At 41.1% G+C, this 20,921-nt stretch overlaps 2 protein-coding genes across 3 annotated transcripts; one reads left to right on the forward strand and one right to left on the reverse strand.

Annotated features, from left to right (window-relative positions):
• The first annotated feature begins 1,007 nt into the window (after positions 1-1,007).
• LOC130163386 (FYVE, RhoGEF and PH domain-containing protein 4-like) lies at positions 1,008-10,312 on the forward strand. Of its 2 annotated transcripts, XM_056367546.1 has the most exons (16): positions 1,008-1,252; positions 4,348-4,473; positions 4,657-5,233; positions 5,359-5,827; positions 5,998-6,143; positions 6,235-6,391; positions 6,499-6,637; positions 6,756-6,814; positions 7,020-7,163; positions 7,358-7,530; positions 7,975-8,005; positions 8,129-8,212; positions 8,304-8,429; positions 8,520-8,663; positions 8,836-8,976; positions 9,792-10,312. In XM_056367546.1, exons 1-16 carry the CDS (start codon positions 1,126-1,128, stop codon positions 10,110-10,112), a joined length of 2,964 nt encoding a protein of 987 aa, XP_056223521.1. In that variant the 5' UTR covers positions 1,008-1,125; the 3' UTR covers positions 10,113-10,312. The 2 variants fall into 2 exon arrangements, with proteins under 2 accessions (XP_056223521.1, XP_056223522.1); XM_056367547.1 differs by lacking the exons at positions 1,008-1,252; positions 4,348-4,473; positions 4,657-5,233; positions 5,998-6,143 and having other exon boundaries at positions 5,696-5,827.
• On the reverse strand, positions 10,233-20,827 carry LOC130163388 (DENN domain-containing protein 11-like). The gene is made up of 9 exons (XM_056367551.1): positions 19,996-20,827; positions 18,120-18,219; positions 17,753-17,911; positions 15,497-15,653; positions 15,236-15,374; positions 14,435-14,566; positions 14,141-14,291; positions 13,491-13,559; positions 10,233-13,144 (listed from the first exon to the last, which is right to left on the reverse strand). The coding sequence occupies exons 1-9, from the start codon at positions 20,396-20,398 to the stop codon at positions 12,949-12,951; spliced, it is 1,506 nt and encodes a 501-aa protein (XP_056223526.1). The 5' UTR covers positions 20,399-20,827; the 3' UTR covers positions 10,233-12,948.
• Between the last annotated feature and the right edge of the window lie 94 nt (positions 20,828-20,921).

Here is a 20,921-nt window from a genome sequence, read left to right on the forward strand (position 1 = left end):
GTAGGAAATTTCATGTTAGTTTCTAAGAATGCACTCCCTACAAACAGTTCATTGAAGGCAAAGATGGTTTGACCTACCGCATCGCCACTTGTGGTTGAAACAGAGCACAAACATTCCCGCAAGTGTTCGTCAACTTTTTCTTTCCTGATATCACCCGACAGGGATCAAGTCCCATTAAAACCACAGGCTGTCAGAAGTGGGATTCAAACCAACGCCTCCAGTGGAAGCTGTAAGTGCTTTTCCAGCTAAAGACAGAATATGCAGGTACAGTGATAGGTTTCCACAACATACCCACACACTTTACCACCAGTGTCACCAATGGAAGTGCCATGTCAAAAATGGGATTCCAAGCCACCCCTTCTAGGAAACAAGACCTTGATCATTTTTTTTTGCATTTTTTCAATCCCACCATTTCTGACATAATAGGCTTCACTATAAGTGTAACAACAACTACTAGTACTACTACTACTACAACAACTACTACTAATACTACTACTACTAATAATAATGATAATAACATTTTTTATTGTTATCATTATTATTATTAGTAGTTGTTGTTACAGTTACAATAAAGCCAATCCTAGCCAAAGCCAATATTATTATAATTATTATTATTATTATTATTATTATTATTAATAATAATAATAATAATAATAATAATAATAATTACTATTATTATATTAATGATATATTATCACCAACCTAATGTATGGATTAATTCCAGTGTCTATGTAATCTAATTTATTAATTGCTTCTCTGATAAAGAAAAACTACCTTTTAGGTCACCAAGTTCATCTTTAAGTCAGAAGATTATAGATTGCAGCTATTTGCTTAAACAGCGATGACACTTAAACTCTTCACGTCATATTTTCTTGTCACAATATTAGCGGTGAGTGTGCTGGCTGATTGGTCGGTGTCCTCCAGTGGCTCTTTAGGGGCGTGTGTAGGTTTAAATCAGAGGCGGTGCTTATCAAACAGCTGTAGAGAGATTAGTGGTAGTGATTGAGCACGTGAAGAGGTGGATACCAGAGTCTTGGTGGTCTCTGGCTTGTCGGTTTCTCTCTCGCAGTTTCTGTCCTTTGTGGTAACATCGGATGAAGTTCCAGCTGCAGTAACGTTGTAAAAATGTTTGACCGGAAGAAGAGGAATAGTCTGACTCTGAACTGCAGCCGGGAGACGGAGGAGTTCAGACGAGTGGCAGTCAGACGGAAGGTCAAAGGTGCTGCGGTGGACTGCCTTGCCTCACAAACAGGTGAGCTACCTTTCATTGAACAGATGATTTTTTTAAAAACTGAAAACACAAAATAAGTCGCCCATCTTTCTGACATTGAGGTAAACCCTGTTTTTACCATAATGTTATATCTCCTTACCTAGTCTGCAACTCATTGGGTTGGTGTATGTTAAGCTACTAACCAATGAAGCAGGCATTAAATCTAATCAAAGTAGGTATTTATACAACAATGAAATAGTTTATCAGGCCTATATTGTTGCATATATTTTGCTTTCAATGTAGTGTAGGTTTATAAATCCCACTTTCATGAAGGTTATAATGTTCAGTTTTTGTTTAACATGCTTAGAAAAGTGTTGGTATATATTTATGGTTATTTTCATCCCATTTATATCAGTGATGAAAGACTACATATGAGGGACATTCAATGAGAATAATGGAAAACTCAAACTGTTCTGTAAGAGAGTGACCAGGGTAGCGGGTATTACACTCCTTGTTGTGCATGGCTTACATCAGTAAATGCTATTTTAGCTGAGTTCCCTTATTAGCTTGTGAATGGAATACCTTTATATGAACTGCACTTGGTGTGTGTGTGTGTGTGTGTGTGTGTGTGAGAGAGAGAGTGTGTGCGCATGCGTGCGTGGCCCTTACATTTGAATTTTGTTCAGCACAGTTGGCACCTGTTAGCCTCTTGGCTTGTTGGATTACTGCAGTGAAATCTCTTTCCCCTGATTCAGCCTGGACTTTGCCTGTGTGTCTTGAGACCAGCATTTGTCAATCCCCCCACCCCCACCCCAATACACACACACACACACACACACACACACACACACACACACACACACACACACACACACACACACACACACACACACAAAGCCTTTCTGTTCCCCCACTGAGGCAGAACTATCTGTCTAGATTTGAGAAGTATGCTTGCTCCAATGGTACTGTTAGATGCCGGATTCAACAGCACTGTTCATCGCTCCGACCTTTCTGGTGCAAATTATTCTTTGGCTTGGTGTGAGGCTTGTTGCAACAAACGCACTGCCAGAAACAAACACTGACATTGTTGCAGTAGGAGTGTTAAACAAGGAGATGAATACATTTCAAAACTTCCGGAAAGCAGTTGATCTGTACATAGTTCCTTCTGGAAGCAGTAAAAAATATACTGTAAAATAGTAGTTTGACAATTGGGGAAATTGTCTTATTCACTTTCTTGCCAAGAGTCAGGTGAGAACATCAGTGTCACTCACATGGATGTCCATTCAACATGTTATATTTTATTTGTTTAACCTGTGTAAAAACAATCTTTACAGGGGCTATATGCTGGACTGTTTCTTGGCTGGCAACGTTAACTTCTAATTAGATGAGAAAGAAAACAAATAAGCGTTGGTTTAGCATATTTAAATTCATTTATATATTATTTTTATTTTTCAAAATCTCTTCAACCTGACTCAGTTATATTTGGAAAAATAGCAAAAGATAAAAGCTTAATAATAATTGAAAAAGCTGTCACATATAGTTATAGACGTATAGCATATATCGTTCTCTTTGTGACTGTCTTTAAACGTTTGGTGCTGCACCTATATGTCAGTGACCTCTTGAAACTACACTGTGAGAGTAATAGTACAGAGTAAATCTGGACATGTCCTGAATGTTGTTTCTTAGGTGTTAACATAACTTGTAAGACTGGCAAAGGCTAGACTCTCTGAAGAAAAAACAGAAGTGAGAAAGCAGAAGTATTGTGCCGTTGAGAAAGTACGCTTTAGCCTTCTGCACATGACCAACAAATCTGTCACACTTCAGCAAAGCCAGGAGCGAACTGGAAAGCTTTAGTTTCTTATATAAGCAACGAATAACAAAGTTTGGAAATAAACTGCAGGTAAGGAAACAAGCGGTTGCATAACTTGTGAGTGTTTGTGAAGTAAGGATGTCAGTGTACAGATTTCTAAGAGTAATTAAACAGGAATGAATAAATGTGGTGTGTGTAGCATGTGTATTGGTGTTTACTGTTTTAAGAGCATTCTCATTAACAAAAAATGAATCCTCACCCAAAACATTCAATAAGTCTAAATCAGTGTTTGTTGTGTGAACTTGTGCGTATGTATGAAGAGGACGTAGAGAGGTTAAATATTTTGTTTCATTGTGACTTTTTTCTTATGCAAAATTAGGTAAAATTTTTGATATTGATGATGATAATGTTGTGATGGAAAACGATTACCAAGAGAAATATGAACATGAATGTTTGTGCATGTAACATTTTTGTTGTCAGTTAAAGGCTCAAAAGGATCTAAATCATGGCCTCAAAATGGTTTACATTTGAGAAATATTGAACACCACTGTGTTCTTTCTACAGTGGAAATGAAACATTGTTCAGAGAGTTTATCCTAACATTGTTGTGGAACTTCCCATAAATGTGAGGCACTTGCAGGTTGCTTTGCTTCACCTTCTGTCCAAACCAGCTCGATGGGGTTTAAGTCTGGAGACCGTGTTGCTCTTCCATCATGTGAAGCCACTGTTTAGTTCTGTTCCTCCGAAGTGTTGGGTCATTATCTTAGGATGAACCTCTGACCAACCAGTCTGCCTTACTTTGTTACCTGCCTTTTTCTCACCATTCTGTTAGCAGTATACTTCCTGCAGTACAATATTGTCCTAATAATGCATCTGAGGGTGTAGGAACAGTTTGTTCCATCACTGCCTTTGTACAGACAGAGGGTTTCATCCACAAAAGTTGTGGCACCAGTAGGAATTGTTTGCATTAACTTTCAAGGCTTCATTTACTTCCATTATTGCAGGAAAGTTAACCAATTTCTTAATCCTTGAAAAAAACAGTTTTCTATGAAATGTACATTATTTTTCAATTTTTTGTGACTTTAACCCTCTTTTTCTTTTCTTTTCTTTTCTTTTTTACCAGCTTATCATTTGAACTGCTTTAAGTTCAATAAAAAATGGAAAAATTGTGGTTTTCTAAAACTTTTCACCTGTGGTGTGAATTTTAAATTTGTAAGTTTAGTATTTCAATCAGTATAACTGTGATAAAGCCTCAGTAAACAGTGAAAGAAGTGCATGAAAAATATGTTTATGTGGTTTAAACGGTAATGGCACATTTCTTTTACTAGTGAGCAGTGGAGTGTGTGGCTCGTACAGCTGTGGCCATGCTTGTGACAGGGTCTGTGGATCAGAAACAAATTCCAAGGAAGAGCACGGAACAAGCCCAGCCAAAAGATCTCCATTCAAACCACAAGGTAGGCTGGAATCCAGTAGCCTATAAACATCACCTGAACTGCCCATGCTCACTCTGTTGAGTAGTGTAAATAATTCCTTCTTATTCTTATCAAATCTTGTCTTCACTCAACACTGTGTGCTGTGGTCAAAACTACATGCATTGGACTGAAATCACAAACCAACCACACTGTTTCTCTTTGTAGTGCCTCCTAAACCAGCTTACCTCCAGAGCCCTGTGAGGCCGGGACAAGATCAAGCCTACAGTCCCACTACAGGGAAATTACCGCCCCGAGTTAGTGGCACAGAGGAAGACCGGAGTCCTAACAGAAGTTGTGGATTTTCTGTTCCCTGTGTAAACCCTGCACAGAATTGCCTAAGCCCCCCTAGTCTTGATAGAGGAGGGGGGAGCTTTTTTTTGAATGGAGTACCTGGAGCACATATCAGCCCTACCAGACTTGTTCAGGGGATTCCACATCTTGCAAGCAGTCCAGTTTTAGGATCTCCAAGTCCAGGCAAAAGAGGCATTCAGAACTGTAGCCCGTTTAGGGAGGGTGGGCACAGCCCTGCAAAGTTGTCCCCAAGAAACCTTAGCCCTCTCACAGGAAAACTGCGGACCCCCAGCCCTGTTCTGTGGAGAAAAGGGAGCTACAGCCCCGCCAAGAACTCTAAATCCTGGCTGGGACTGCACAGAATCCCAGGCAGCAAGATGGAAGGACAAGAGATGAGGACAGGGAAATCTTTGAGTGTGCCTGACTTGATCGTTTACATGGATGAGAGCAGGTGGGACTCTTAATTTGGTCTGTTTCTGTACTTCAACTACCTAAATACCTTCGTGTAGCATGTAGAATCCAATTATTATGAATATAACTTCAACTTTCAATCATTTATACACTTTATTTCTGCAGGATTCCCACTGAAAAAGCTGAACGTTCTCCACTGAAACCACTGCAATCACCTAACTGCACTGGGCCTGTCATCACCATCAAAGCACCAACTAACCATAGACTCAATCATCCCACAAATGAAGCCCATCTATTAAGCGATGGCAGAGAGCATTCTCCAGGACAAAATGGCATCGTGCAGGGGAAAGAATGGCCAGTAGTAAATGGGAACGGAATAAATGAGAGCAATGAAAGCAAAATAGCCATAGGACATGGCTCCAAATTTTCCTGCCAATGGAATGAGGCCACTACAGAAGATGGCAGGATTCACGAGGAGTCTGTAGGAGAACAAAATGAGGAGGACAAGAGTAAGGAGAGAGGAGGAACTGACCCAAAAGATGAAGAGAACACGGAGCAGAAATTGTATAAGATAGCCAATGAACTCCTGCAGACAGAGAGGGCCTACGTAGCTCGCCTTCACCTGCTAGACCAGGTCAGTGTGGTGAAACACAATGCTTGTGATGCTAAACTTTCTTTCTGCAGCTCAATTTGTTCCTGCAGTGCCAGATAGTTATTGTTCTTGAGCGGCGGAACAAATGTTGGTGTAGAAGATCAACAACTGTAAAACTAATGAGCATGCCCTGGCTCTGACTCCCACCACAGGTGTTCTGCTTACGACTGACAGAAGAGGCAGGTCGAGGATCATTTCCTCCCGAGGTGATAAGAAATATTTTCTCCAACATTTCCTCTATCTACTCCTTCCACAGCCAGTTCCTGCTACCTGACCTGGAAACCTGCATTAGCCACTGGTGGGTTGTTTGTGTCACGAACCCAGGTGACATTCATGTAACATTGTCTGTTAGAGCAGACCCTTACCTTTTCCACTTCCACCAAATCCAGGTGTGAGAGGCCAGGCCTGGGTAATGTTCTGCTGCAACACGCACCCTTCCTGAGGATGTATGCCGACTATGTGAGGAACTTCGATCAGGCTGTGGAGCTGGTGAGGACCTGGACTGAGCGCTCCTCTGCCTTCAGAAACATCATCCAGGACATACAGGTGGGACATATTCAGCAGGTTATTCATCAGTATCTTTTCCTACACAGCTAAGAGTGAAAAGTGCAGAGGGCTGAGCGGGACGTAATGGGTGTATTATCCTGTTTCAGAGTCAGGAGGTGTGCGGCAGCCTGACCCTGCAACACCACATGTTGGAGCCGGTTCAGAGGGTTCCACGTTACGAAATGCTGCTGAGGGATTATCTAAAGAAGCTGCCTGAGGATAACGCAGAGTATGAGCTTGCTCACAGTGAGTAAACTGTACCATCTCTTCATCAGTGTGTCTCATAAAGTGCCTGTCTGTCTCTGAAGGCTCAGTTAAGTCTGTATCGAGCAGTATGACACTCTTCCTTTGTCTCCTCCCCCAGAGTCCCTGCAGACTATTTCCATGGCAGCGACCCACTCAAACAGTGCCATTCACAAAGCTGTACGTTAATATAACATACCACGTCATTTACCGTAATCCTAAGTAAGATTTCATCACTTTACACAACAAATGAAGTGATCCTAATAACAGTTTCTAACTGTTCTGGCATCTGTCTTTTTTTGATATTTTGAATTGTCAGTTGTGGGAATAATAATTGTCATACAACTGTGATTCTGTTTTTTTCACCATGTGTCTTTGCCTGTAGGAGAGCCTGAAGCGGCTGCTGGAGATCTATGAGATGGTTGGAGAGGAGGAAGTGGTCAATCCGACCAATGAGCTTCTCAGGGAAGGTCGCCTGCTCAAGCTTGCTGCCAGGAACACGTCTGCCATGGAGAGACACCTGTTCCTGGTTAGAGCACTGATTTATATTCAGAAGCATTTTTGTTAAGACAATGATCCATAATCTTTCTTTTACCTCAGTCACAGACTTATGTTAAACCGCACTTTTTCACTCAGCCTAAGAGCACCCTGAAATGCAGACCTAATATGGAAAACAGTTTGTAAAGTTAACCTTGTGAATTATTGTAATTATTTTCTCCACAGTTCAACAACTTTCTGCTGTGCTGCACCCCGAAGTTTAGCCTAGTTGGGCAGCGTTTTACTGTTCGGTGCAGAATTGGAGTGGATGGCATGCACGTGCAGCAGATCACCAATGAAGACCACCCATACACCTTTCAGGTCTCTGGAAAGGAGAGGACTCTTGAGCTGCAGGCCAGGTGTGTTTGCATGTGTGCGTTACATGTGGGGTGTATAATGCCTCGGACCAAGAACCAAGCTTTGGGTGCTGATCCATGTTCACATCCTGGAAGTTTTTAAAAGGACTTATGAGACATTTTTGTTATTTTCTATTGAATTACTGCACTTACTTAAATGAGGAAATCAGGCACATGTTTTCCATGATTGATTGTTTCTATGTATAATGTGATGCAGTTCATTTTCTATTATTAAATAACACATTCAGAGGCTTGTGCAGCCTTGGCAGCAGTACACAATCTGAGTACATTCTAGTTGTAAAGTGTATGAAGTTGTGTTTCATTTAAAATTACTGTCGCCTGTGAACACAACTATCTTTTTACTAAACTTCAACATAGTGTACATTCAATGCATTAACCTGAATTCCACTTTAAATGTAATTGTTTTGTTGTTATCTTCTTTTTAAGCTCTGAACAAGACCGAGATGAGTGGATAAAGGTACCAGTGTCGTTTTATTTAGTGTTTGATGCTGCACATTAAATATATATATATATATAAAGAAGGAGGAAAAGATTAAGTTGTTTTTTTTTCTAAAGAAAGTCTCATCTGTCCTATATCCAGGTGATTCAAGACGCTATTGATGTGTTTCAGAAGAAAAATAAAACCCTCAAATTGGCTTCTAAGGAGCTCAATGTAGAAGAACCAGTAAGTTCTATAATATTTATTTAGAAAAAGTATGATCCAAAGACATTTGTGCGTACTTCCATCCCAGCTGTGACGTGCGTATGTTTCACAGATGGAGGAACTTGGCCGACGAGCCCCTCGCTGGATCAGAGACAACGAGGTGACCGTGTGTATGAAATGCCAGGAGCCTTTCAACGCACTAACAAGAAGAAGACATCACTGCCGAGCCTGTGGCTGTGTAAGTGACCAACGCCTTTGTAATGCAAACACCTGACATTATTTTTACCAAAGTGCACGATTCAGCAGTGGTGGTTTTTCTACTCCCCAGGTGGTGTGTTGGAAGTGTTCGGACAACAAGGTGGCTCTAGAGTATGACAGTAACAAGTTAAACAAAGTGTGTAAAACCTGTTACAACATCCTGACTGGTCAGAGAGGGGACAGGGTGGAGGGCAGGAAGAGAAGAATACTAGAGGTGAGTCTTTAAGGGTTAAAGTTTATGACAAGGTTTCAAATCAATAATTATAACTGTAACTTATTAATGTGGACTGTTGGGCATCTGGGAAGTCTCTTTTAAGGATCATTAAATGCATCATAACAAGAATGTAAGTCTTTGACATTCTCTTTTCTTGTGTGTTGTCTCCCAGTCTGAGGCATCTCCAGTGTCGAGTGACGTTGTAATGAGTGGATTCCTGCAGTATGGTGACAACCCCAAAACCTGGCAACGAGTGTGGTCTGTTATCATAAGGACTGAGCCTCCAGTCCTCTCCCTGTATGCTGTTCCACAGGTAGGGATGCTCTGTGATGAGAACATGTCTGGTACATTATTGTTGAATGCATTTTGTAAACAAACCATTGCATTTTTCAAGCTTTAAGTAGTGATCCAACATATTTGTCTCTGTTTGTATTTCACTATTATTTGGGTGGAAGTGTGTCTCTGGAAGGTTTCCATGTGATGTTGTCATACACAGATGACTCACTCATGTGGGGAAAAAGGGAAACTAAAGCTTAAATTGTGAGAAGCTGCTGCGCAATCAACTGCACAAACAGATTCTGAAGTAAAAGGTCAAAGTTTACAGAAGAGAGGCACACATGTTGCCACAGGCTTTTCTGATTTGAAAACTAATAAAAATATCATTTTTACAAAACTGTCCAGACAACTAGAACACTCTGTGAACTCCTTGTGATTTTGATGAGCCACCAGCAAAAAAAAACTTGTGCTTTTAAATCTGGATCAGGTGTCAGTTTATGTGGAGAGTGCAGGCAAACATGTCAAACAAAATTCCCATTCATTCATCATTCATCAAACTATTCACTGACACCACATGCTCTGCATTTAGTATGTTTCTCCTCTCATTTATTAACCTCAATGTATCACTGACTGACTGGTGTGCTTGTCACCAGTAGTATCATATGGGAAAAGTGACGCCGCTGCTTAAGAGCACACTTTTCTGTTGAAGCCTATTGTGGGGCTTTGTAAACAAACAAAAAACAACACGGATGAAAAATACAAATTACGTTTTTCCATATCGAATGTTGCCTTGCACAGCTTCAATTTTTGCTTCCGCTCCTTCTCCTTTTCACTCACCCCCTCCATCTCCAGGACGTGAAGCATCTGTCTAGTATACCTCTGATGGGCTGCAGTGTGGAGGATTCCCCTCAGGAGCTGCAGGGCCAGCCTTGTTTCTGTTTAGGTCAGTCCAAAACCACCCACACTTTCTCCTGCGACAGCCTGGACCTGAAACGGCGCTGGCTGACTGTTCTGAATATTGCTGCGACAGGCAGGATGCCAGTGTGCACGCTGATTGGCTCTGACATCACCACCAATGGCTCTGGATGTGGCATTAATGATAACGTCAGTGATGGAAGTGTCTCTAGTGGTGAGGAATTTCTCATTAATGGCAACAAGGAAACCCACTCCTGAAAGTTTAGGTGCACAAACCTACAACAACAGACCAAACAAGTTCATTGATTTTAAAGAGACAATGGTTTGAACTCCATATTTTAAATGAAATCTAGAGGTGAAATTCAGAACTGACAACTGTTTTCTTTACAAGTGGCTATGCACTTTATTTCTGAAATGTTTTACAGTAAAATAAATAAAGTGAAAGTGTTTTAACATGAGTCAGACTATACCTTCAACTACAAGGATGTTTTCTCTGTACAGGTTTGACTAAGGTGTCATGAAAATGTGCTTAAAGTTGTTTTCTTACAGTGGACAGTTGAGCGTGATTGCATGATTTCAGTGATACACAGGCTCAATGGGATCATTATTGTCTTATAAAACACATTCAACTGATCCCATTTCTTCACAGATAGATACAGCAATAGAATATTTACACTCAAACATTTACAGCTAAACAACATAAACACACTAAATAAAAAAAGAATAAATAAAAAATGAAATGGATAAGAATGACCCCTGTGAAACATAATGACTTGGGGTGTATCCTAACACAAACTCTCTTGTTTGTGTCATGTACTCAGCATATATCAAGACCAAAGCACCAGATTATCGCACTGTGTGGCATGTTTCTGTCAGAGGGAAGAAAACTTCAGAAGCAAATACCACCACAATTGACTTAAAGAGATGTTACTTTACAGCACACGTATTTTCAAGTGTCGGTGATGAAATGATGTTAGTTTAAAGAAATTTCCCGCAGACACTGATCTCGGTGTTTCACATGAACTATACCTGATCTATGCATGAATGCAGGCTCAGACTGAAAATGTCCCACAAAGGGGAGACACTTAAAGCTGCATTAATAAATATGTTTTATAATAACAGAATCTCAAATGACAACATGTAATGTGAAAGGGTCTAATCTCTGTTGTTCTATTGAGCTTTAGCCTCTAAGATTTTATTGGACATTTACTGTATGGTTCAGTGTGACTGCTCTCAAACCATGTCCCCAGCATCTAGTTGTTTTTAGCAAGAAGTTACAATGAACTGTTTACAGATTGTGTGTTGCTTACCCAGCACTAAACAACAGACATGATGAAAAATGTTGAACAGCTAGCAGCTAATAACTCAAATATTTTTCTCAAGAGTTGGTGAAGACCAAAGTAGAGTTTAAAAAGCAAACGTAAGACATGACACGACATGAATGCTAATGCTTTTCTGTGAATACTGGATGCGTAACAATGCAATTGTTTACTGAGGAGTTCACACCATTAACACTGTAAAAGTAGTAGCTGTCATTTTAAAGCTCTTTAAAGCCCCTAGTGGCCAAAAACAATTAATAATGCACCTTTTAAACTGCAATAAAGAATGCAATTTTTTTTGGTCACTTGTGGGTAACAGGAAACAGGCTGTGAACATAACATTAAAATCTAAGAGCTGGCTTTTAAGCTAGTAAATACACATTATGTTCACCAGCTAGTCACTAAGCGTGTCTGGTGTTTGGTGCTGAGCAGGTGGTGAACAGTGGGATTTTAAAGCTTTGGCATTAATGGCTGCCAAATCATGTGATAATTCTCTGTAGGTTCACCTACAGGTAACCCATTCCACATCATCAAAGTGTTCTCACATTGTCATTTGATACATTGTTAATATAAAAATAATATTGATTATAGCCGCTTTACATTTCTTGAAACTTGTGATCTCGTTTCTTTTATGTCACTTGCGACAAGAATAAGATACCCTTCCAGTTTTGTTGCTAAAGGAGCTAAAAATAACTTATATGCTGCTGAGAGTGCGTCAAAAATATGGACGACTTAAAAGGTATCGAATTGTGTTTAAACCCATTCCTTCTGAGAATCAGCTGAAGTTGCTAGTTAAATCCCTGTCTGTCTTTCTCTTGCTGAGCTGAAAACACAACCGGACCGTTAAGAAAAGCTTGAAACCCCTAAACAGTGTTCTGACTATTTGTGTAACAGCTTATTCTGAAATGCAGGCCCATATTACAATGTGCATTAAAGCCATTTCTATGCGCCTTTGCCCGTTGGACATCATTAGAAATCTGATTTGGTTTCAGCATAGGCAAAAAACATTAAATGGAAATACTGGATAGGCCAAATCCATCAACTGGTCATTTTCCACTTAATCAGCAGTGGTTACAGACATGGCTCTTGAAGACAAAGGCGGTTTGATCTGGTGGTGATGACACATTTCAAGAATGGAGGCCCTGATTTAGATAAAGAGGCTTAAAATGGGATGTTTAAATCCAGCACTTGATACAAGGATAGTAACACTGGCAAACAGTCAGACCCAAAATCACACATACGCTGACACATTGTACACAAAGAAAAAACGTAGCATTATTTACAGAAAGGCTACCTCTCTTTCACTTTCATACATTAATCATCAGTACATGTTTTGTTCACTGAAAATCTCCAAACCACTACCTTTAACCCAGAGGAAGTCCTCTCCTCTGTCATTCAATTCCATTAATTCAACTTAATGTCCCAGTACTGTACATTCCTCATGAAGAATTATTCCTGCTGGGGAGTGAGAAATCCAACTCCATGGTGAGTTTATCTCCATGAGGCTGTATCAAGCAGAATTGACCACATTACTCATGAGATATAACTGTTATCGTTTCTCTTGCCATCAGGTTGAGGGAGCAGAACCACGGTGAACAAGGGACAGGGAGATGTACAACAAAAAAAGTTATACTGGAGGAATTTCTAGAGGCTCAAACTGTCTTTAAGACTCCAAGAAGCCAGTAGTGCAGCACACAGAGTTGGCTCAAGGCAAATCAACTCCCTTTTACAACCAGCAGTGATGGAAAGCAGAAAAGCTTGCCATCAGTTGTCTCTCAGCTGCAGCAAAGCTGCTCTGACACCAGCAGGGTGTCATAGCCATAGATCTCCAACAGGTGGAGCAGGAAGAGCCTGTCTCCATGGGGGTCCAGACCCATGGCTCTCACACTCTCCTGTGTCAAAGTGGGATCAGGGCTTCCCGCCACCTCACTCAGGGTCTGGAAAATTCGGTTGTTTTGCTCCAGGAAAAACCTGGGAAAGTTAACAGTGGGAAAACAGGTGAGTCTGTTACTGTTTGATTCATTTCTTCTGTTGTTCAAATTCCTGTAATCACTTCAATACATTTCTCTAGGCTGAACAGTAGCAGTGATAACATGAATAAATCACAAGAAATCTGTACAAATCTGCACTGTGAGACATAATGACCGTTGGAGGAAGAGAGATCTGGGGATTTTGCCAGACTCAATCGTCTACCTCTTGGATTTTAAGTTTCCAAGTTATCCCTGTGACAACTGTCATAAAAAGAACAACTCATGTCAGGTGGTTAACCAGTAGTTACCACTCCACTGCCTGGTTAAATGAATCATAGTGCACTTACAGAATAAAGAGATCCTCTTCACTGGACACACAGTCTCCATTCTCCTCCTGGGAGTACAGCAACATCTGCCTACACACACACACACGCACACACACACACACAGACACACACACTGAATTTCTGGAGAACCCACAGGACTGAGAGCACTGTCTGTCCTTGAGCTTTACACCAAGATATGTAATGTATACTAGTTCTGTTCTGTGAGGCTGTTCTGTGAGCTAAATGCTACCGTTAGCATGACAAAAATGCTCACAGATACAATGTGTTACATGTTAGTTTTGTGTGTTAGCATGCTAACATTTAGCTAATTACTCAATAATAATAATCTTGTTACTCAAGCAGGAGGAAATAGTGTATTTGTTGGGCACTATTTTCATCTGCGGATTAATGCACATTTCCAGCAGGTGGACAGTAGGCTATAAGTCGAATTGAAAAAAAACACCCAGTCACCCAGGCAACAGTATTGATGTGTTTCAAGTTTTTAGTAATAGTTTTTGGACAACAATCGAGCTCTATCACAGGAAATATATTTTTTGGGATTTGTTGACAATTTGATAAATATAGAACATCATCATCCTTATCTTTTTCCTTACTTTCTTATCTTGGTAAGTAATGTGAACTTTCAGCAGTAGTCCTGTTGTGGTACCTACCTCTGCTCTGTGAGTTTGCGATATTTCTCCCGGTCTGCGGTACTGAGTCGGAGCAGAGGCTTCAGGCCGTCTCTGCAGGTTTTTACATTCTGATTGTCTACATACACATCGTACAGATCCTTCTTCTCCTCAAAGATCTTCTCAGTAGTACCTAAACATACAAACACACGGGAAAACAATTGAGATTCAGGAGATACTAGTCATACCTGTGAGAGGTGTGTATTAAAGCCTGACTCCTATTTCAGTTGGTCTTTTTCTTCACAAATGTTAAGCATGTTTCTAGGATCCACTTACATGCTACATAGGAGAGCTCGTTCTCCAGAGCACTGATATCAGCCACATTAACATAGAAGAAGGGGCGGAACTCAGGCACGGCCACGCTGACCCCAGGGATGGAGATGTTTGCCAGGCAACAGCAGCAGTAGACTGAGAGGGGGTGGAGGGCGAAATTAGAAAAATTATGCATGAGTGTGGGAGAGAAAGAGAGGAACACAGGATGTGAATGTGTGCATGACGTGTGGGCTTTCCAACACTGAGACAGCTGGAAAGGAACTGCATGTATGCTGACATGCAATCGCCAGACTCATGCAATAAATTAGTAAAAGACAGTTTTCTGAATAAATAAATAAATAAAAGAGAAATATTTTTTTAATGATGATTTTTAAATTAAAAGAATACTCAGATAAATACCACTTTCACTGTGATTGAGTCTTCAGACTGTTAGCTTAGCCTAGCATAATGGCTAAAGCTCAACACCAACAAATTACCACTTTCACTCTTCAGTTTTTGTACAAATTATACAAATGAGAGAAAACATGTTAATTAGTGAACTTGAAAGGTTCTGGTGGGCAGATGTTTTTTAACCTTTGGACAGAGCCAGACTAGCTATTTCCACTTGTCTCCAGTCTTTATGCTAAGCTAAGCTAGCTGTCTTCTGGCTCCACCTTCATACTGAACAGATAGGCATGAGAGTGGTATCAATCTAATTGTTTCAGTCTAGGCAAGAAAGCGAATACACGTAATTCCCACAATGTCAAATATTTTCTTTCAACTTCTTTCGGTTCAAACCCTTGTGAACACATCCACGTTTCTCACCCCTGTAGCAGACCACACCCACAGGAGGAGGGGAGAAGATGAGGATGCGTCTGCGGAGGAGAGCCAGCTTCCACAGCACCATGATCTGCTCTCCAAAGAAGCGGATGAATTGGGACATACATCCTGCTGGGTGGGTGATCTGGTCCACAGGTATTCACACACAGAGGCACACAAGGTTATTGAGTAATAAAGTGTAAGACACATTTCAGTCAGAGACACCAGCTGGCATAGTTGAAATCTAGGTGGAAAATTCCCTCCTACCTTCATCTCAGGGTGCATGCTGTGATTGATTGCAGCTCCCCAGGCATTGGCTGGACCTGCAGTAACAACACCATCTCCACTGGGGGGCAGGAGCGCTCTCTTGTCCTCATAGAACGCCTCCAGAGGAGAGTAGTGGCCTGGAGACTGGAGCTGGAGCCTGAGGGAGGGGATGAAATAATATCCAAAGTCATTGTCCTATAAGTAAAAATTAAAGAATGGGATACAATGAGCGTTATTGAAGACAATACGTTGGTAAAATATATTATTGCTTGCATTAAACTAAAATAAATATAAATCAGTCACAAATGAATACTTTGATAATGCCAATCTGTCCAGCAGCTGAATACTACTGTGCACAAGGCAACCACTGCCTCTTGATGTATATGCATACCTTGATTTCTCCCTTGAATAAATGTTCCAAATGATGAGTTAACTCCACTTCTGAAACAAATGATCAGCTGCAGCCCTTTCTTATAGAAATGAATATGTCTATGGCTTGGGAACCATCAATCGGCAACAATGGACTGGACTGAATTGAACTTTCAACCATACGCAGTGGTCTGGATGTCAGTATGGGAAAAACTATGCTACAAAAGCACAGAGGAAAAACAGCTGCCAACACTGCTACACCCAGACTTTGGCTACAGATATTTATGTTAAGGCTTTGGTAAATATATTATTTCTTGGTACCTTGCAATGAAAGCCTTTCTAAAACTAAGATATGATCTGATCAGGGCTGCAACTGGTGATTAATCTTTGAGATCATTTTTAATTATTTGTTTAGCCAATAAAATGTGAGAAAATTGTGAAAATATTTCTCTAAACCACTTCTTCAAAATATTTAAAAACCCTACATTCTGACATCTATATCCACACACTAAAAAATATACAATACAGAAAGAGAAGGAAAAATCAGCAATATGGTATGTCAGATCATAATCTCATTTCATACATGGGGTCTTGGTAATTTCTGTAAAATACCCCGACAGAGCATCCTGTGTAACATAGTTCAACCCTTCAAATCCATAGATTACCACTATCCGTTTCACAGTAGTCCACTAACAGGTGGAAACTGGATTATTCAGGCAGCAATATAAACATGACCAAACTGTACCAAGGATTCTCTTGTACACATACTAACTTTACCCTCCTATTATTAGACCCCAAGACACATCTCCACTTATCATCCCTACCCTTGCTCGCACAAATAGCATTTCTCTGTAAAACACATGAGTTCCATTAGCTGCAAATGCCAGGAGAAGATAAATAACAGGCTCAAAATCAGAGAGAGAGGGAATGAGAGAAAGAGAGAAAAAAGGGAAAAGTATCCATAAATTCCTTAATATCCTAATCACCTCATGACCAACAGAGAGCCCTTTGTATAGGAAACAGACGACTGCAATAGCAGTCAGCAGATGGGGAATCTGGAGCGAGCTACATGGGGAAGGATGAGTAAGGAGCATGACCGCTGCATGACTGGAGGCCAGGAGAGGACAGAGAGTGGGAACTGTGGAGGGGAAAGAGAAGAGGGTCAGGGAAAGCAGAAAGAAAAGAGGGACTGAATAGAGAGAGGGTTTTTCAAAGGGCCACTGAAGAGGAAGTGTGACAGGGGTGTGACAAGACTTCAGATGTAACACTGAAGTACACAGGGCTGTTTATACCAGCAAAAAGTATTAATGGGGTCAAAAGAGAATGGAAGTGTTGTGTTGCTGGAGGAGATAAAGGTTGTCAGAGAGGGAGAAAACTGAAGTGTGAAAGTTGTCTTTTTGAGATGATGGAAAAGAAAGAAGAGGAACTGGACTAGTAGCAGTGAGAAAGCCACACTAGCAGCTCATAGAGGCTGTGTTTGGATTTACCATGGACTGACATTGACAAACCTGAAGCCTTTTATTACTTGTACAGCCCAACCATATAAAAAGCTTTTTTATATTTTGTGCCCATACTAGTTGCATGCTTCTAGGGATGTTGGTCTGTCCCTTTGGTCTTGACTGCATCTTATTTTCATGGTCTGAACATCTCCACATATTTGTCTGAAAAGTCAGAATGGTGCATTCAAGTGCAGTCATATAAAGTAGAAATGCATTCAATAATCAGAAATGAGCAAGTGAATGAAATGCTGTTCGAAGTTTCACTTAGTAACAGATATATATATAGATGGATAGATTGATAGATAGATAGATAGATAGATAGATAGATAGATAGATAGATAGATAGATAGATAGATAGATAGATAGATAGATAGATAGATCCTCTTACCTGACCTGGTGCTCCAGGAAGCTCATGTAGCGGTAGAGCAGTGTGTAGGAAGGAGACAGGATCCCTACTGACTTCATCCTCGCCCCCCTCTCCACCGTGCTCTCCACCGCCATGTTGGCAAAGCAGGCCAAGCCAAAGTAGCTGCCCTTCCGGAAGTAGCTGTTGATGCAGGAGAGAGGGAGACAGACGAAGCCATGAGTCAAGAAAAGCAAAGATACTGCCAGATGGCTGTGCCTTTTTTTTTTTTTTGCCAGGCAACACTATGTGTTGTTCTGTCCTGCCAGGAGGGAGACATGGGGCTGCATCCTAATACTCACAGTCAGCCTCCTCCATTTAGTTGTTTGCATACACACACACACACACTTACATGAAGTCTGTGGTGACTCGGTGGGAGCCGCTGGCGATAGCTTTGAACTCCACACCCTCCAGGTCCATGTCTTTGGGCAGACACCACTCCAGCATGTTTCCTATCACACCCACACAAAAAAACAAACAATAAGAAAACAAACATGCAGGCAGACAAACACTGATACAGGAACAGACGGTAAATATATTATCACCATTTCATTTCATATTCATGATACAACAGTGACGCAGCCCGGCTGGATTCTTTGGACTTCATTTTGTGTCGGTTGAGCAGTGACGCTCGAGCAGCAGCTGAGCAAATATGGTCTGATAGGAGCAAGGAAAGAGAGTAGGTGACTCAGCCAGTGCGGTTTTCAACCTAATCATTAGCTACCTGTATCAGTCGGGAGAATTTCTGCAGAAACATAAATATATCGCCCACCAACTTAAGGCTGCAGGTCTGTATCACCCACTGAGACATAGGCCACCTGCACCTGAACACCAAAGGTGCTCTGTCACCCATCTGACAGCTGTTATTGACTTAAAGTATCAAGCTTAAAGTACCACACAGTGCTAAAGGTATTTGCTGTACAGACAGAGCATTATTAAACAGTCACTGCTAGCTGGGTTGCGGTGTAATATTTTTAGAAAATCAGGATGGTTTGCTTTGATCTGTGATGTATCATTTTGCTCTTCATGCTTGACTAAAGCCTCTAACAAATGATCCTAAAATCAATATTCTGTGTGAACTTTCTGTCAGCCTTATAAAGCATTATTACAGGTGCAATACTAAAGTTAGCCCTAATTCTACCTTAATGAATCCTCTACCTGTTCCAGTGCAGTTGGCCTATAGACTCTCTTTTTAAGACTCATTTTGTAGCTTCAAAAGTGGAACTACAGGGCTTTGGGGTGCTGACCACGTGGTCAGTTCAAATCTGGTTGTATACCTTTGTTGCATATGTTCCCCCCTCCTTTTTTCCACTCATTTTCTTCTCTTCTCTGTTAGCTCTACTTTCTAATTATAAAAAACACACCCACCAAATTATCAGAAATGGGGTTTACTATGTGTTATAAATTGGTAGATTATTGATATACAACATGCATTTGCACTAGAGGCCATGGTAACAGTACTAACCGTACAGATCAGGAATTGATTCATCTGATCCACCTGGAGTCTTATTTCTTTGCTTTCCTGCAAAGCCCCTATCAGACTGCGTGACATTGTGTTAGTGGTGGAATATTATATTATCAGTGACCCTTTCACTGAACAAATATTTAAAAAAAAAAAAAAAAAGCATCATTATCAGCAGTTCATCACCTTATTCTCCTGGTCTCCTTTCAATCTGACATTCTGCAAAAACTGAAGAAAAAAAAAACCCAGCTCCACCCTGTCAGGCTTCTCCTGTGTAGCATTCAAGACAGGTTTTTTTCTTTTAACATTTTGAAACATCAAATCCTCTGATTCTTAAATTGGCTACTATTTCACAGGGGCTTATCCTGTCTTCAAAATGCCCCTCATTAAAAATGTATGGGCCTTTTCTGCAGGAACCACCAGCTGATTGATTTCCATCATAAAACTCATCCTGACATTTGGAAATATCTGTTATGTAGGAAGGCTACAGGAGATGACATGGCTTTTAATCATATCTCCAAACTTATGAACAGGTCAGAAAAAGCCACACCTGTAGGAGAAGGGTCTGCAGACTTGATACAAACATGCGCTGATCATTCTGGGCGTCAGACAGAATGATCTGAATCCGTTGTATTAGACGAGGCAGGCTTCATCTGTTTCCCCCCTTTCCTGCCTATAAACATAATAATTTCCCTTTCTCTGTAAACATTTTGTATTTTATTTAATATAGCAATGCTAATTTCATGTTGCATATTTTATACCCCACCTGATCTGGTGTTGAATGTAACCACAAAAACCGACACAATCTGGTCCTTTTCCTCCCATTTCACCATCCTGTCTTCCAGCGGCACCTCCCTCGGTCCTGAATCCGACAGATGCTCCTCCTTGTCGGGACGCAGCCCTTCATCCGTGCCCGCCGGGTTGCTGGAGGTCATGGGCGGGGTGCTGCAGCTGTCTGAGCTGGAGACAGACCTGCTGGGAGTGGGACCCCCCGGACCGCTGCTCCACCCAAAGCCCGGCGCGGAGCATCCTGATGAGGCACGGGTGTTAGAGGGGCTCGACAGACGGTCCTTAGCGTGAGCTGCCGCCGGTGCTGCACCGCCGGGCTTCTCCGCTGACGGAACCTCCTCCCAATCCAGCAGAGGGGCACGGTCCGACCGCTCCACCATCCTGTCTGCGGTCCCGCCTCGTCAGTCTCACCGCGGATTGTAAATGATGTATCAGCCGACGTGCACCAGGTCCATCCGTGGATAATCACACATCAGAACAATTACCGCATTGTGAAGTTATTTCTAAACAGTTCAGAACGGTTGCATTTGGCATCAAATCAACGTTTTGCAGAGCAGCTTTCACATCTAGCTTTTAAAATCGTTCTAGTCTGAGGCGATCATAAATTTGATGCTGTTGAGAGAAGGCAACTCCTTCGTCTAATGTGAGTTGCATTCAAAACAAATCACCACCTACGATCACATTCCCTTCACTAAGAATAGCTGTGGAACATTTGATAACAAGAGTTAATTTCGGCTTCTTGAATGTACCCTGCACCACAGCGTCGGGATTAATCTTTTCTTCGCCAGCCGCACTTTCGATTAAAGATTTACGTTTTTCTAAAGCAGTGCATTTACGAATCATGTGTATAAGATCTCAAAGACGATTAATTTGTTGAATCTATTGTTGAAAATATTTTGAGTG

This window comes from Seriola aureovittata, chromosome 22 (genome assembly GCF_021018895.1).
Source record: "Seriola aureovittata isolate HTS-2021-v1 ecotype China chromosome 22, ASM2101889v1, whole genome shotgun sequence".
Classification (NCBI taxonomy): Eukaryota; Metazoa; Chordata; class Actinopteri; order Carangiformes; family Carangidae; genus Seriola; species Seriola aureovittata.